Source organism: Emydura macquarii, unplaced genomic scaffold (genome assembly GCF_026122565.2).
Source record: "Emydura macquarii macquarii isolate MOO-44397 ecotype Brisbane River unplaced genomic scaffold, CSIRO-AGI_Emac_v2 contig_3108, whole genome shotgun sequence".
NCBI lineage: Eukaryota > Metazoa > Chordata > Testudines > Chelidae > Emydura > Emydura macquarii.
This window is the reverse complement of record NW_027133245.1, coordinates 4,654,975-4,672,395: the sequence shown is the minus strand read 5'-3', so window position 1 is coordinate 4,672,395 and position 17,421 is coordinate 4,654,975. Positions and strand designations below refer to the sequence as shown.

General features: G+C 40.5%; 1 protein-coding gene across 5 annotated transcripts in view; it reads left to right on the top strand.

Moving 5' to 3' along the window:
- MTUS1 (microtubule associated scaffold protein 1) overlaps positions 1-17,421 on the top strand; it is a 175,764-nt gene that overhangs the window by 104,738 nt on the left and 53,605 nt on the right. Inside the window, exon 1 of one of the 5 annotated variants that reach the window (XM_067530555.1) lies at positions 16,474-16,950. The exons of the other annotated variants lie outside the window; for them this stretch is intronic. Within the exon in view, the coding sequence (XP_067386656.1) occupies positions 16,812-16,950 (139 nt within the window). The 5' untranslated portion in view covers positions 16,474-16,811. Of the gene's footprint in view, positions 1-16,473; positions 16,951-17,421 lie in introns of those variants that run through there. 5 annotated transcript variants of the gene reach the window in all.

The following is a 17,421-nucleotide window of genomic DNA, read 5'->3' as shown; positions in this document are numbered from 1 at the left end:
CTTGTGAGTATGAATATTTAATAGTTATTGAAATCAAGTTAAAGTAAATGCAATTTCTTTCATCTTTAATTTTTGAATACTTGGGAGGCACTGAGACATTCATGGGATGGAGGTATATAATATCCTAGTAATAGTAACTGTTCATGAAGAGGTACTTGTAGTGTTGGTCCACATCACAGACAACAGCAGTCAGATAATTACACAGAAGTTTAGGGGGTCTAAGTTGCTCCCTTGCAGCACTTAAATTTCTCCCTCCTCCCTAATAAGGCTCAAGCAGCACAAGTTTCTTCCCTTTCTTTTCCTCCCATCTGCTGTTCCTCACATTAGTTTGGCCTAGCTCACGCTACCCAGCTGCCTTTGACCATTTTTCTTGTATTCCCCCAGCCCTTTCTGGCAGAGCGTGCATTTAGAGATCACTCTGGTCAAACATAAAGGGAGTTGGAAGAAGTATGGGAGGAGACTGAGCTAGCTGGGGAGAGCATTCAGGGGATTAGTCCCCAGACACCAGAAGCTAGTGAAAACTCTGCTGACTGGAGCTGAAAACTAAAGGACAAACATTGAAAGTAGTGTGGGAGGGAGGAAGGGAAAGAGGGATGCATCTCTTGTGGCTGTATAATACACAGGGCGTTGCACTGTGTGAACTTGGCAAGAGGGCTCTATTGTGTCACTATTAGACCATATTCAACAGACTAATTAAAAATAATGATCATAGAATGTTCTGAAGATGTCCCCAGGTAGAAGTGTTTGCTACTTTGTAACTTGAAGAATACTTCTGGTGTATCATAACAGGAAATACAGAAATATATCTTTCTTTTAGCTACAAAATGATGGGTATCTGTAAATGTGTGGTAATAGTGTTTGTGTGGTTTTTTTGTTTTTTAGTAAAAGTGAACTTCATTGGCCCCTTTTTTTAGAACTGGCACCTGGCTTTTGAGACCATGTTTTCTGTAAACCTGTATTAAACACTGACATTTTCCTTCTCTCCCACGTAATCTCATTAGGCCAGCATGGAAGATTGACTGAGTTCATATGGTTGACTTTCTAGCCAGCAGCCACAGAAGTGGTGCTATTAAGATAGGGCATGTGGAAGAAAAATATAATCTTGTTCTGTTAACCAGAAATTAGTATGATACCCTAGAGGCATGCTCTGAAGTACTTCTTTTTAAAGTGCATTTATGGAAGCTCATACAATTATGGGTTTTTTTCCCCCCAAACAAGTGATACAGCTGCCTGAACTCTGTGCTTGTATCTCTAAGCAGTCAATGAAGAATGAAATTTGAGACAGATTACTTAGATTTTAAGTCCACAGTTGAAAGACTGCAATTCAAATTAAGTATTTACTCTTAGAATGCTAAATGGGAACACAGATCGTTTTAACATTTTACTCAGATTTTTTACTGAGGGGAGAAATTTAACTTCCACGGTGTAAATGCTTCCATAAACTGAAGCTACACAAGAGGGGTTTATATGTTTAAAAGAGGGAGGGGGGGAAATCACAAACCTAAAATGGTAGGCAACTTACTTGTAGCCTGAATTCTGAAAGACAACCAGTGTTAATATAGGTACTGCTAAGACCACTCTTACAGGTACTGTGGTGCCTTCTTGATTTGATCCTAAGATTTGCATATAAGGGGTCTTTCTGTGTTGGCATCAAAGGTGCTGTGGCATGTCTTTGCTTCTGTCTGGACATTTGTAGAATTTGTTACCAGATGGGTACTAAAGGCAAAAGTATGATATTTCCAAAATTGAAACTGGGTGAGCTTCAGATTTGAGATGGCTTTTGACATGTGGCGCACAGTCTCTCCATATGTAGATTAAGTTCCTTAAACTTCTTTGTTTATTGCTGCCAGATGCTAGCTCTGAGCCAGAGCCAAGGGCCTGAGCGGGCTGAAGGCAGGGGAGAGGTGGAGGAACTTACCTGCTGACACATCCTGGGGCCAAAGAGCTGGACCCAGGGGAGCTGTGAGAGGGCCAGGGAGAGTGAAAGATGTGCCCAACAGAGAAGGCTGTGGAGATTTCTGCTCGGAAGAGCAGTGTTACTCTCCAGTTGGAAGGACTGGGGTGACTGGTCTCATACAAGGACAGGAGAGGGCTGCAGTGGAGAGCTGGGGCGTGGTGATGGACATTGGGGCTGTGTTGCATCTACTGTTTGGACTATGCTGCGGGAAATGTGGACTATAGTTTTGGGACTTGTTCTATTTATGTACATGGGACTTTTGTAATATATTAATTGCCCAAGCTCTATTTGCTGTCAAAAAGGCTCTGGACTACTGCTGAGGAGCCTAAAGAAGGGAAACTGAGATAGGCGTGCCTCTAATGCTATGGCCTGTTTCAGGGGAACACTCTAGGTGGGGCTGCCTGATGTAGCACAAACAAGTTTCTTTATATTATCTTTCGTGTGTGCTGCAGCAGTCAGCTGGATGTGAGAGTTCATTCCCAGTCTACATGAAATCATTGACCACTGCTGTAATCGTCAACAAGGGTGTCAGTTGTGGGGTGGTGGCATTGGGGATGTGGATGCTCATTCACAGTCTTAAACCTAAGACTGCCAAACTCACTCTACATTGACTGCTAAGCAGCCATCATACAGCAATGACTGGCAATCCTAACCAATATAGAATGGATTTTAATTAGTAACCGGATGGAGCCTTTGGATGTTGTTTCAACATTATTTGTAATGCAGTGATACTAGCAACTCAGTCACTTTAGTTTTCAGATTTTAAGAGCTCTGTATTAGGTTTTTCAAAGAGTCTTGTCACTAACTTAAGTGGAGAGACTCTGTTTGCCTTATCTGACTTATTTCCCACCCAAAAGCTTTATCATGTCTGCATCCTCACTGTTAAGTGTTACAAAATGTTAGTTTTAATCCATAGCCTAAGTAGGTCTGTTGTAGAGTGTTATACCCCAATAATTTCTCCTGGTTGTCCCTAAAAGACTAAGCAAGGGGCATACAGTGCTAGCAAAAGGGAGGCTATTTTTTGCGAACTACATTGCAGTAAACGACATCAGGGAGAGTATGTGGGATTGAAGCTTCTGGTCCTGATATGAAGCAGAATATCTACACAATGGGAGATTTGTTAGTGTGTTTAATGGTAATGCTTCTGGTACTCTTTCAAACATTTTCACTTACATTTTCACTTACAAATGCTGAAATTGTTGCTTAGTTTTTGAAGGAACCTCTCTAGACCTAACTTTCTTGAATGCAGTCATAACCTGCCCTACAGACTTGTCTTTGAATGCATTATGTCTTGTAAACTAGGAAGCTGAAGCTGGCAAACAAGTCTGGGGATATGCTCTTGGCACTGCCTAATAATGATTTAAAATATGGTTCAAGTGTTTGGAGACCTCTCAAATTCTCAAGCTGTATATTACTTTAGTTTCCAGAGTGTCCTATATACAATTACTGAGGGTTAAATTTAAGTCCAATGCCATTTGTTCCAATAACTCAACATTGCCCAACTGCACTAGTGTGTGTTAAATAGTTAATGGTTTTAAAGAACTTCAAGAAAATAACCAATGTCTGGTTATAGTAATGCTTTTATTCAGTTAAGTCTTTCATCTTCCCAAGTAGCTGTGGGTACTGTTTAGGAAATGGTGTTGGTGCATTTAAAAGCTAAAATAACTGGAGGTTGACCACAGTGATTCCTGTGGTGAGGTGGGGGGCTGAGCGGCAGCAGGGGGAGTACTGCTCTAGATGAAAGACTGCAGCCCTCTGCAAGCCCATAGTCCTTATAGTCTTTTAAAAAGTTTGGGCAGTTCAGATGAGCTTGAGACAAATGTCAGAACTTGTGGATGTATGATTAAATTGAGTGGATACTTCTGAGGTATATTCTTTGCTAATCTGTTAACTAAATGTTGGTCATATTGGAAGAATTGTTTCCCAGTAAATTAGTGCTTGGCATAATGGCTTACATTTTGTTCAAATTTCTCATTAAGGAAAACTATTAGAGCAGTTTGTTCTGTTGAACTTTTTCTAAGTCTGCACTTCATTTGGGAGTGAATCCAGTCTTGACCTAGAGGTACTTGTTCCTTCATTTTTCTGTTCTGTCTATAGTTCACTTCTACTTGATTGTAATACAAGAAGGGGGGAAATGTAGAAATAGACGAATATGTATTATACAATGCTGTATTAAATTGCTTAAATCCTAAGGTTTTTTGTATTTTTGGTAGAAAGGATTATTTTAAATATGGCAACTTAGCATCTGCTGATATTTAGCTCTTCCACAGAACTGTTCAGCTGCCTTACTTTACACCACACCATCATTCAGTCATTGTCTCTCTGATACCCTGAAATGCATATATGCATGTATCCAGAATGATTTTTCTCATTTGACAGACATCAAAAGTATTGATGGTAGCATCTTCATTGAGGAGCACACATTGTAGAGTAATGGTGCAATTGTTTTTCTCTTTAATTTACTGATAGTGAGTGAAGTTTTGAGTGAATTGTTAGGTGTTGCTTCTCTTAATAATGTGGTAAATACTGCTGCACACTAGCAGTGTGAACTGTGGAGCGTTTTCTAAGTCATGAAGATGTAACCCTACAATGGTTTCCTTATTGAATCAAGAGTCTCAAAACTCCTTACACTGTCTTCATCCAGTTGAAGAGTGACATTGCCCCACCATTGTGGCCAAGCAGCTGGTGGACCACAAGTTGTCCCCACATCACAGTTTAAGACCTACTGCCAGAGAATGCTTGTTCTGTTTTGTTCTTCATAACAATTTTAGCTCTCCTAATAAATGTCATCTTCTATTGGAAATAGAACTCTATGTATACAGCCAGACCTTCCCTGTGTCAATATAGCCGATGGTTTCTAATTCCAGGCTGAGATGACTATAGCTGTAAACTTGATCCTTTCTCCTCCCCTACTTTAAACAGGTGTATACTACTTTATGGCTGAAGAGCAGATGTTTGATTTTAATCTTAGTGTAACTTGCTTTAATTTGTTCACAATCAACTTTCATTTAAAAACTTCAAAAGCAAATTTATGCCGTCTAGACAACACTTGCTCCCATGTTACACATACTTTTGTAGAAACAGGATGAAAATCCTTCAAACTTGTTTAATTTAGTTGCCAATTATGTGTAGAGTGGTCCATACTTATTGTAGTAGACTTGCTTCAGAATTCCATTCTTGACATGTAACAGCTAGAATCAATTTTAATTCTAGCTGTTAGAGCCAGAATGGATTTTTTTGAAGTCAGTGAAGTACAACAATTAACGCTATATATAATCATAGCTTGTCTTGCGCGTCCCCCCGCCCCGTGTCCCTTTATAAGGTAGGTATTTGGTACAGTCAGACAATTTGCTGTGACCATAGTACAGCCATCTAGATAAGTACCAAGCAAGTTTATGCTTAGTATTTTTTAAACATCTTTATTCTCTAAATAGACAGGTAATTGTCTGCCATATTAGTTACACCCTCCAGATCCAAATCTGGACACTTTTTTAAGTGGTTGTAAACATGGTTTATAAAGACCATTTCAAGTTGTCTAACTGGAGGCAGTCTCCATTTCTAAGGTTTTCCTTAAATTTCTTTTCTATTACTAGTACCAGCAGTGATAGCATTGATGGAAGCTCTACTATAGACAAAGTGTTGGCCTCTGGCCTTTTACCACTGTGTAGTCTAATCCTGCTTGTAGGAGGACTAGTGGTGACAGTAAAACACAAGATTCCATGGTTACTGGTGGAGCTATACCAGTGATAGGAAGAGCTGGAAGTTGGAGAAGAAAGTCCAGTGTATCTGAAGACTGAGTGCTCAGTGAACTGTACTCAGCCTAAAAATGGTATAGGAAGGAAGTGTCCAGAAGTTGGCGTAATGGGGTCAGAATCTGCAGATCTTATTTCCAGTTCTGTTACTGATTTTCATGTTTGGAAAATTACTTATCCTATTGGCCTCACTTTGATTTAACCAATTTTAAATATAGTTAATCTCTGTAAAGGTGCAAGAAAAGCAGTGTGACTTTTTAAAACATACATGATACAGCAAAAGTTTAGAAGCTTGTGTAGGAAGGAGAAGAGCATGAAACACCAGGGAGCCAAACCACAAATCGTGCAACCTTGAGATTTTGATTTTCAGTTAACACTGAAATGGAAATAAACCCACTGAGTACAGCAGAGGAAAAGGGGCTTGGAAATCATGTGATGGAAGAATTGCTCCAGTGATGCAGATGGAGATGTGTTGTAGTCCAGGAAACACACACACATTTGAAAGTGCTCATGAGATTCAGTATACAGCACCTCAGAGGCCCACTTCTATAGAAGTAATACCATCCTAAAGCCACAAGGAAAAACTTCATTTTGGAAAAGACACATGAACACAAATCATTTTGAGTGTCTCCAAATGGGAAAGGCTGAGACCTTATCTAACTACTAATGTAAGGAAATTAAATGTGCTGGTACCCAACTCCTAGACTGAAGCATGAAGGGACCAGGCAGGTGAAGAAGCAGAAGCTGGGAGATACTGCACTCTGACCTCATTCTAGGAGTTGTAATGTCAACGAATAACTACATTCACACGTATACAGTTGCTGAGTATTGTGCTGACCCCAGGACCTTGTTGCCTGAGGTAGCTTTCTATTTTCTGTATGACTAAGCCAGCCTTGACTGCTGACACATTCCTGTAGTGTTCTTCTATTGCAATCAGCCAGGAATCCCAGACCATCATATCCTAGGGAAGCAGGGTCTCAGCCTACCAAAAGTCATTGCTGTTAATAAGAGAATTACTAAACACTTACTTCATATTATTTTTCAGCCCATCACATCCAGTAGTAAGAGGATCCATTACAAAATTAAAACTGGTGGAGGACTAAATTTTCTAAATGTTTAATCTTTGAACAGCCAAGTAATGTAAAAATTCAACCCAAGAGGTCAATTTTTTTGACAGTTGAGTGAAATTTGGACAATGCAAATTGCTGCTGGAGATGGCCAACAAATGACTGCTATACTAGGGTTTTCATCTGAGTACTTTTTGCCATCATCCTGTTTCATTCTTGTTTCACCATAATAGAGTTAATGAGTAACACAACCTAAGGAATAATGCTTTCCATAGTAACAGTGCACTTGATTTATATATGGTTTCTTGTGTTTAAAAAAATGGAAAGACTGACAAATTGTGTGACAGTATATTATGGTGTCTCTGTATATGCTTTATGCTGCGAAACCTCTAGAGCCCATATCTTTGTGGGCCACTCAGAAGTTGATTATTTCATTGCTGGAAAAGATGGACACACTTGAATAACCAGAATTTGTTTATAATGTTGATAGTGCAACAGTGAGTACTTGAAAATTTACCATATGAAATGTAGGTGGTATGCAAATATTAGTGAAATTAATGTTGTCTAAATAGTACCTGGCAATCAGAATTGAAACTGAGACAGTGGAGTATTTAACATGCTAAAGGACTTTACTTCAAAAGAGGATTGCTCCAGACCAGCAGGGAGCATGGGCTGTTTGAAATGTCCCCTGGTCTATTGCAAGGTTTGTGTATTAAACTTATGATTAAATAGGCTTAGTTCTTTGAAGCTCATTAAATATTTATTTTCAAGACTCTCTTCCCTCCCTCCTTCAGCCTACCACCACCAACAGCATGTAAATTAGGAAGAAATCCATGTTCTGTAGTGGGAGACAAGGAGTAACAAATACATTGTTAGAAATCATTATGTAAATGTTGTATAGATGCCTTACCTCAAGTGGGGGTGATGACTGCTTAATGATCACAATGGGGCATAGAGCCTGCAACCCCAGGAGTCCTTTCTGGCTCTTGAAACAGACAGTGAACTTTGGAGTGAGTTAAGGGAGGCGAAAAGACACTTGAATGATCCATTGCCTAGGGGACAAAAGGGAGCCTGGAGCTCATGGAAAAAGTGGATCTTCTTGGCCCAGACAGCTGGAAACTAACTGTAGATTGTAACTTGCTGAAATTGAGTTTCACTTGAAAGTGTGTTTTTGTAGCTTATCACTTAAATCTCTGTTCACTAATAAACTCATTCTTGTTTTATTACCAAAGCATCTGTGCTGTGTATTAAAGTGCAAGTCTTCAGCTAACCTAACAGGCTGGAGTGTGTCCATTCTCTTTGGAGGCAGCGAACTTGCACTCTGTGAGTGTCCAGTGAGAGAACCTGATGGTTACCTGAATGAGAGGTTTGGATTGACAGCATCCTGAAGAGTTTGCTGGTGAGTCAGGAAGCTAACATGACTTAGCAACAGCAAAACTCACTTGCTAAGGCTGAGAGGGGTAACAGTGGCTCACAGTTCTAGGAACCCCAAGCAGGACATCACACTTGTCATGCAGCAAGCATACTAAGATGATCAAAAGCTGGAGATCAAGGTGGCTAACGCTCTGACTGCTTCAGTGTTCAAAAATGTGTGCACTTCAGTGGAAAATTGTTTTCAATGACAAACCTTTGCCTCTATTTGTTATAGGGTTAACTTTGCTTTGTTTATTATGTGAATGGCATCTGCAAGAGGAAAGGAATGCTGTCAGCTAGTCATGCTGTATCACTTGTCTTCTGGGAGTTGCTTATGGAAGGAACAAAGAAAAATATATGGAGCAGAAGATTAGTATAACTGTCCTCATCAGTCTCTAGTCAAACAAGTAGACTTCCCAATTTGCCTTCTATATTGTGCTACCTTCCAAACATATTTGGAATTAGTAGACTTAATTCAGACAGTGTAGAGTTTTCTTCCAAAAAAAAAAATCATTTTCACTTAACTTTTCAGTAGAAGAGCAAAATATCCATATATTTCACTATTCTGGAAGCACAGGCAGCCATCCTCTATCTAGAATGTTTTTGCTATTGCTAATAAAACAAAAATCTCCATGTTCAGTGCACAAACAGGATTTAATTATTTCATGGCTCTGTAATTCATTAAACACAGTTGACCTTAATTGTCCAGACTGTTACCTACACTGTAAAGAATATTGTATTTAATGGCTATTTTTTCACAAATTTATCATCAATATTTGTAGGCTAATATGTGAACAGCCACATTAAAACTAAAATAAGCCTGAAGGCAGATGTTTGTTTGAGTAAAAGAGAAGAAATAAGGTTCCTTGTCCCAGTCTTGTCAACTAGTCAGTCCCATTCTCCACTCTCTTCCTGGCTTCTGGTCTTTATATACTCCAACTCCCTCCATTTTCCACCCCTCAACTGACTCCATGCCCAACCAGTTGCTGTTTCTTCCCATCCCCCAAACTTCCAAAAACAACTTGGCTTCCATTTCCCCCACCAGTCCCAATTTCCCCCCCAGCTTCTAGTTCTGCCTATAATAATCATAAAGCCAATTTTTTTAGAGGAAAGACAAGGGTGAAGTGGTGAAAAGATTTGTTGGTTGACTGTTTCTCTTTCCCCATACCTCCGATAATTACCTGTTCAATTTCCATTCTTCCCCAAGTCAAGTAGGTACATGTTTGTAAATTCAGTCTTTATTTATTTAGGCTTATTACTTTAAAAGTTCAAACATGTATAATTAAACATGGTACTAAATAGCAATAACTATGGCTATTGAAGATTTGTACAGGTAGAATTACTCTTCAGTTCCCTAGTCAGTTTATGTTCAACAACTTCAAAATGGTGCCAGACTGACACTTGGTTGGACGACGACTCCTTCCTACATTTATTGTTCTCATGTGTAGAATGACATAAATATGGATTATCTTTCTGCTTTCAGCTAAATAAAGAGAATATATAGGGTTTCTATACAAGCACCATAAATATTGGAAAACATGTTCAAAATGCTTGGTAATGAACTTAATTACCTGTACATATTATGGTTAATCAAAACATTGCCAAGTTTTATGTATATGATTTTGCATGTTCACTTTGACTTCTTTTTTGGAAAAAGGAAAAAATGCCACATGAGTTGACCAATAGGGTTATAGTGAAGATACCAAAGAAAGGAGCTCTGTGAGTGATTGCTATTGACTGTCTCTGATATACGCTGAACTATGATTTTACATACCACCTTATTTGGAACAGATAAAACTGTAATACCACTCTAGTTATTACATTCTCAGAAAAATGCAAGCTGGTTTTCAGAAATGGCATGGATGCACAGATCAGATCTTTACTCTACAAAATATAATAAAACAATGCTTGGACTGGCAACAACTTTACATAAATTTCATAGACTTTGAGAAGGTTTTTGACAGCATTCACAGTATCAGCCTATGGCATATTCTATGGGTTTATGGAATCCCTCTTCATATAGTTAATATCATTCAACATTCTGTTCCAACTTTACAGGTAGCATCGATCACAGTGAGTTCAGTTTTGAAGTTAACAAGAGCATGACAAGAGTGTGTTAAGTCTGCAAACTTTTTAACATTGCCACTTATTGGGTAATGCAGCGCACCATAGAAGACTTGTCGAGGTATTAAATGCATCCTTCTCATACCTTGAAGATCTGGACTTCGCAGATGATCTTTCTCTTACACATACCCATCACCATTTACAAGAGAAAAAACCTGACTCAATATATTCAGCCAGCAAATAAGACTGAAAATCAATCACAATAAGACAGATACCATGACTTTTAGTGTTGCCTCACCATTACCAGTACGGATGGAGGAGTATGTTCTCACTAATGTAGAAACATTCACATATCATGGCAGTACCATCAGCCAGGATGGTGGAACAAGTCAGGATATTTGGAATAGAATCAAAGCCAGGAATACCTTTTTAGGAGCTTAAATATAGTCTAGAAATCACCAAAATATAACATCAAAACTAAACTCAAAATGTATCAGTTGTGTACTTTGAACCCTACTTTATAGTGCAGAATGTTGGGAAACGGCAAAGTATGACATGTCCAAGCTATCTTCATTTCATACAACCTGCCTCAGAAAAATACTCCATATCTTTTTATCCCAGAATAATCTCAGATCAAGATCTATTCATACAGAGTAGCCAAGAAGGTATGAGTACCATCATTACCAGAAGGTGTTGGAAATGGATTGGCCATATGTTTCAAAGGGAAGTTGATTTCATCACCAGAATAGCAATAAGATGGACACCGGAAAGCAAGCAAAAATGACTCTGCCCAAAAACACATGGTGAAGAGCTGTGGAAGCTGACCTAAAAAACGTGGGACAGCCGGGGAACAATTGAAAGACTTGCCAGAAACAAACAGGAGTGGAGGAGCTTTATTGCTGCCCTGAACACCAGAGGCATGATGGGGGGGGACTGACTAACCCTGTAAGCCACCCTCCCACTTCCCTCTATCTCAGGAACTCCCTGCCAACCTCGCCCTGCCCCCTCCCTCCTGCCTGGGTCTCCATGTGACTCTTCACCCTCATGGCAAGGGTTCTGTGTGCACCTCCTTTCCTCCTCCCTATTATTCTTTGTCTGGGAAATAAGTCATTCAGGGTGTCCACTTGTTTCTTTATCCTCCCAATAGAGCTTAACAAGATGGGTGAGGTAATATCTTTTATTGGACCAACTTTTGTTGGTGAGAGAAACAAGCTTTTGGACTTGCACAAAGCTCTTCCTGAGGTCATTTGGAGGATAGGCAGAGATGAGAGACGGGTATTATGCTGGAAGGCATTAATGGATGCCATTAACTAGTTTGAACTGGCTATTGTCAGAGACAGGACTCTGAGCTAGAAGGACCATTGATCTTATCTAGTAAGGCCATTCTTATGTCCTTATAGACAATTGCAGAGGTGCTTGAGGTTGTGGCTATTCTAAATGGGGTTCATGTGTCCTCCATTTTCCCCCTTTTCGTATTCTGATTTCCTGAAAATCAGTAGGCTTCTGACTCTTGATGTCTAGAACATTCTTTGGAACGGATTGGATGCAGTATTGAAGAATTCTGCACAGACAACCATGCCATCCGAGTGTATGGCTTTGCAAGCTCAGCCAGTAAAAGGCTGATCCAAATACTATATTATAGTAGGGATGCCTTTGTACTTGTGGCTGCATAGAAGGCTGCAACTTTGTTTCTTGGGCACAAAATGATGCCTTTTTCACCATAATTAGATTACTGCATTGCACTCTATGTGGAACTACACCTCTAAACAGAGACAACCTGTGCCAGCTTCAGCAGTGTTATGGAGCATGCTCTGTCTGTGAGCATGTTCAGTACAAGTCAGGCAGGAAATCTAGGGGGGCATGTGACCCTGCATGTGTAGCTTCTGCCTTTAAATCCATTCTGGAAATAAAACTGGTGCAGAATGTGCTAAGCTAATGCATACTGTCATGACCATAAGACACGAGTGCTGCAGAAACTGTGCTGAGTCTCATTGTCCCCCAGGTGAATTTAAGCTTTTGGGTTTTAACCATAAAAAACAATAAATGGCCTTACTATCTAAGATGGAACCATTCTCTGAATGTAGCCCCATCAATGTTGAAGTCAGTGGGCTTCTGGCAAAGCATTCTTTTTCAGGGTCCTTGGCTCTAGAACTCTCCTGCTTCCTCCCAGGGTGCTGATGCTTAAGACTGTTGTTAATCAGGATTTTTAGGGAAGGCTGAGAGTATGGGATGGTGCATGTTTGTATGGGATGACACATCTCTTCTGTTGTATTGAATTACTTGCTTATTTAATCTAATTTTGTGGGTGGTATACTGCCGAGTTCTTATACTTGTATGGATTGCTATCTTGAATAACTGTCAAGGTGCCTAGAACTGATAGGAGTCCTTTTGTCTAGTGTTCAGATTCAAAGTAGCTTCCTTTACAGTGTATCGAATGTACCTTTAGTGATTAGGTGGTTACCGTACATGGATATGAATGTAGACGATTCATCAAGAAAAACTTAAATTAATCAGAATAAGACTAAACTGCATCTTCCAACTCTCCCAATATAGATGTGCAGGTTATGAAGCCTGAAATGTGAGTGTATGCTACCCAAAAAGTGACTCGTACTTACAGGGTGGTCATGGGTGTGCTTATACTAAGTTTGCTCACTATTTTTTTGAATTGTGAAACCAGTCATCTTGTTCCATAAGTGATCTTTTCTTAAAGTCAATGCTGGGATTCTTGTGCAGATTGCTTCAGGGATTCTCGATAGTGCTGTCCACCGATAGGCAGCCAGGATGGGGTGCTATAATTTTGGTCAAATCCCCTCCAGGCCCTCCAAATTACTTGAGGGTTGTTTTGACCCCCAAAGCAGCCCTGGAATCTGAGGGCACAAAAGTGTAAAGCTTAGCTTCCTCTCTCCCCTTCCCCCCCCAAGACTGCAAGTTCTGTGCTGCACCAGAATCTCATCCCAAATATTGTGTGCTAATTGATTCAGTACTTGATAGACTTCAAAAAGAAATTCATGTGTAAATTGAAAGAGGGGTACTTCATTATCCACTCCAACATGCCCCTTGTGTTAGTGGATTTTCAAAATCAGAGTGCAGTGAGTAAACTGTCTCATGCTATATCCAGATACCTGGGCAGTCTGCTATCAAACGTTTTGCAGATATACTTACCAAGAATTATTAAGAGGTCTGTATTTACCCATGAGCTTTCAAAAAGCAAAGTTAACATTCCGAAGTGCCGGGTTGCTAGGCCTGTGAATGAAGACCTTTAAAACACATCAAACAGTATAGAATAGATAATCTTCCCCATGATGCTCTGCCACTGTGCCTCAACTGTGAACTAGAGGGCTTACTTCAGGGATGAGGAGAACTGATGCCCTGTTATCAGTTAGTATGTGGTCTTGAGACTGTCGAGGCAGTACTAGTTGTAGGGATGGTGTTTGTGGCAAAGGCACTCATGGATTTATTCATTAATAAATCCATAAATAGGAACATCACCAGAAGGACAGTGTAGAGCCACCCAGTTCAGCGTAGTATTGAGGTCATTTAAATAACTTTGAGAAATAAAGTCTTATGTGCGGTTAAAAAGCTTTGATTTGAGCCCTTCCTTTGAAGAGGGAGGGGTTTTGAACTCATGCGGCTGCCTCTTGTGTTGCAAAAAAAAGCCAACATATTGGCAACAACTCCCACTGTTGCCTTTGATTGACACCCGGAACAAGTGACTGTTTGGAGTGACCTCCCACCTACGTGGATGACAGCAAAGGATTTAATAAGTTGGGTGTGGCAAAATTAGGCAGCTGTTACACTAACTAATGCTGTTGTTGAAATCTGGGACTGAGCTATTGCGCAGAGCCCTGTCAGATGTGTTCTGCTTCTACGTAATGTCTTCAATCAAGTGTACTGACTGTAATCTGAAGTAGGATACTTCATCAGAGGGCTACCTGCTCACTTCTCCCTATAAGTAGTACCTTCCTGCAGGTGTGCTTTCTGATGGCTTGGAAGCTGTGATAGCTGTTGTCACTTTGGAGTAATACATCCAGGAAAATATCTGTTGTTCCTGCTGGAGCAGAGATGGAGAGTCTACCAGCCATGATAGCAGAAATTAAAGCTAGCCAGGAAGCAATGAAAGCTGGCCAAAAGGAATTAAAAAATGGCATAGAAGAATCCCGAAAGGAAATCAGAACAGCTCTAGCTGCACAGAGAAGCCAGCGACAGCTGAAAGATGTTTTCAAGGCAGAGATTAAATCCAGTCAATTGGAAATGAAAACTCTCCTTGAGAAGGTCCAGACAGTGAGGAAAGAAATGGAAGTTACTTTAAATGCCCAGGCTGATCTGGTATATCTGATTGAAGAAATTAGTACCAATTTGACCTATGTTGTTAAAGTTTTCCAGAAAATGGAAAAAAGTCAGAAAGCTTTGACCAGCCTGGATCTTGATAACCGAGAGGATCAGAAGCAAGGATTTAAGGACCTCAAGGAATGCTTGGATGAGAAAGTTGGTCTTCAAACCACTCTAGAAACTAGCAGTTTGGTGAAGAAACATGAAAAGAGGATGGTTTGGGGTAAGGAAAAACTTGACTCTTACTTGACCCTCTAATTACCAAGCTTGGAGGTGAAAAGTTAAATCGTCTCTGCTCCAATGCATCCTGAGTGATTTTATTTAGCCTTATTTGGAATGCTTTTTAGAAATTCTATCCATATTTAAAAATCCTCTTTCTAAGGAAAATCTCGGTTTAAAGTAAAATGGTATTACCATGTACTCATAGGTAAGCTTAAGATTTTGTAATGGATATTTTTAGTATAATTCATGGGCAGGACATGGGCAATAAACAATAAATCACGAAAGCCCAACACCCTCAGCATAGGGCTGGAGTTGGAGCCTCCCCACCACAGGGTCGAAGACATGGAGGTTTATTAAAGTAATGGAATCTGTGACCTCTCTGATTAAATCATATCCTTAATCCATAAAATCTGTCTACACTGCAGTAAAACACCTGCAGCTGTCCTGTCAGTTGACTCTGGTTGGGACTGCAGGGCTATAAAGGCTGAACCCCGAGCTCTGCAACTCTCACCCCTCATGGGGTCCCAGCATCCAAGAGCTGGGGTCCTGCAAAAAGGGGTGGGACTCAGAGCCCAGACTCCAGATCAAACCTAAATGTCTATACTGTAATTCTATAGCCCTGCAGGCCGAGCCCCGTGAGCCTGAGTCATCTGATGTGGGCCAGCTGCAGGTGTTTGAGTGTACACATACCAATAAAATAAGGTGGGGTAACTCAAGAAGGTTCTGGTTTGGTTCTATAAAACCCAGAAAGGCTGTAGAAATTCTCAACTGGATAAGCTTAGCCACATCCCAAAGCTTAACTATTCATGGGGGACAGAATTTCAGTTGCTATTCAGCAACTAAGCTCACAGATGTAACATTTGGTAGGAATGTTTTGTTAAAGCAACATGGACCAAGCCACTCAGAGGTGTAGCTTGGGTAAGACCTTACAAAGAACATAATCACTCCTGTAATATGTAGGTTCTTAAATGTAACTAGTATATGGGATACACCCTAGAGAAAGAATAGCTCTTCATTTTCTCCACCTTCACAATTTCATATCAGATTGGTCAGACACCCAGTGGAGTCAGGAGAACCAGTTCCTTAATTTAAAAAAAAAGCTTTCACAAAGAGGTGGATCAGCTTCAACCTAATGGCAGCTGCATTCAGTCAGCCAGACAATTGTAGTATTAGAGTCCAAGGTGTCAGAAGCCAGAGCCTGCAGCAGAGCCAGTCTCTAGGCAATCTAACGAGCTGGCCTGTAGTAGGCTGCCTGATGGGCTTACATTGCCTGTTCTATTGAAAGCCAGCAGACGGGGTCTTAAGCCCAGCTGCAGCAGTTCAGTGGCTGCTCAAAGTATTTGCCTGTGGCTACAGTAGCTTCTGTCTTTACCTTGGCCCCAGACTTGCCCCTAGCTTGGAGCACTCCTGGTAACCCGGTTCTGGTTCCTGGCCTTCAACCCTTCACTCTGATTTCTGACTACCAACTCCAGCTCTGACAACTAGGCGCAACCACCCATGTCCTGGTTACTGACACCGGGTAGATCTCTGAGGCTAGGAAGAGTTCTCAGGACAGCCCTCAACTATGCATTTTCCCCAGAGATATAGGTATTTAGCGCTCTAGCCAATAGGCACTGACCAGATGGGTGCAGTTTAATAAAATATCTGGTTCCTTGTATGTTAACAGAAGAGCACAGTGGTCTAGGTGATCAATGATTCTGTCTGGTTACACTGCTTATGAGATCTGGAATAGTCTGTAGTGTTTAATGATCAAAAGTGCAATGGCAGTAGACGCACTGAATTTAAAAATGAACTGGATGTCGTCTTGTGATACTGTCACATATTAGGCTTAATTTAGAAGAGATTTTTGGGACATGATTAAAGGGAAAAGACCTTATGTTCAGGAGGCTAACTTGCTGTATGAGTTACTCACCAAATCCACCTTACTCTTTTTGGCCTATCTTGATCCTCATTTTGATAATTGAAATCTCCCTCAATTTTCTGGGCTTTAACAGGAATCTATGCTAAATGTTGTTTCATGTTGTCACACTTCCTTATATACCACTGTTTCAATGCAACTATGATTTGGCTTTGTTTGAGGTTCAGCGCTTCCTGTACAGCTCTGAGGCCTTCACATCAGGAGCAAGTAGAATTGACCTGCCCAGAGGTACATAAAGTCATAATCAGAAATGGGAGGGACTGTGTGATCTTTATCCATAGAGCATCTTACACACGATTGTTAAAGGTTCCCGCTTGCAGAGAGGCCTTGAACATAAAGGCTGTTGTGGTATAGTGACCCTTATGCAACAAAAGCGCTTGAGGGAATGTCTTCACATTGAAATGGACTACATTTTGTGTGTTAAAGCCTTGTCACCAGTACCCAGTTAGCTTTGTCACATTTCGATCAAGTGACTAGGGAAATGATTTGGCAGCCTGAACACCAGGGTTTGACCGATGCTTTAATGGATTTCTGTGATAAATTCAGTCTGGCGGAATACTGGGAATCCTGTGTCACATGTGGTCTGCTTTTGCTTTGCACCGGTTTTGAAATCTCAGTTAAGAGACAGTATTTGATGTAATTTCTTTCTCCCAAAACAATAACCCCTTGCTCATCATTGTTCTGCTTGCAAGCTAGGAG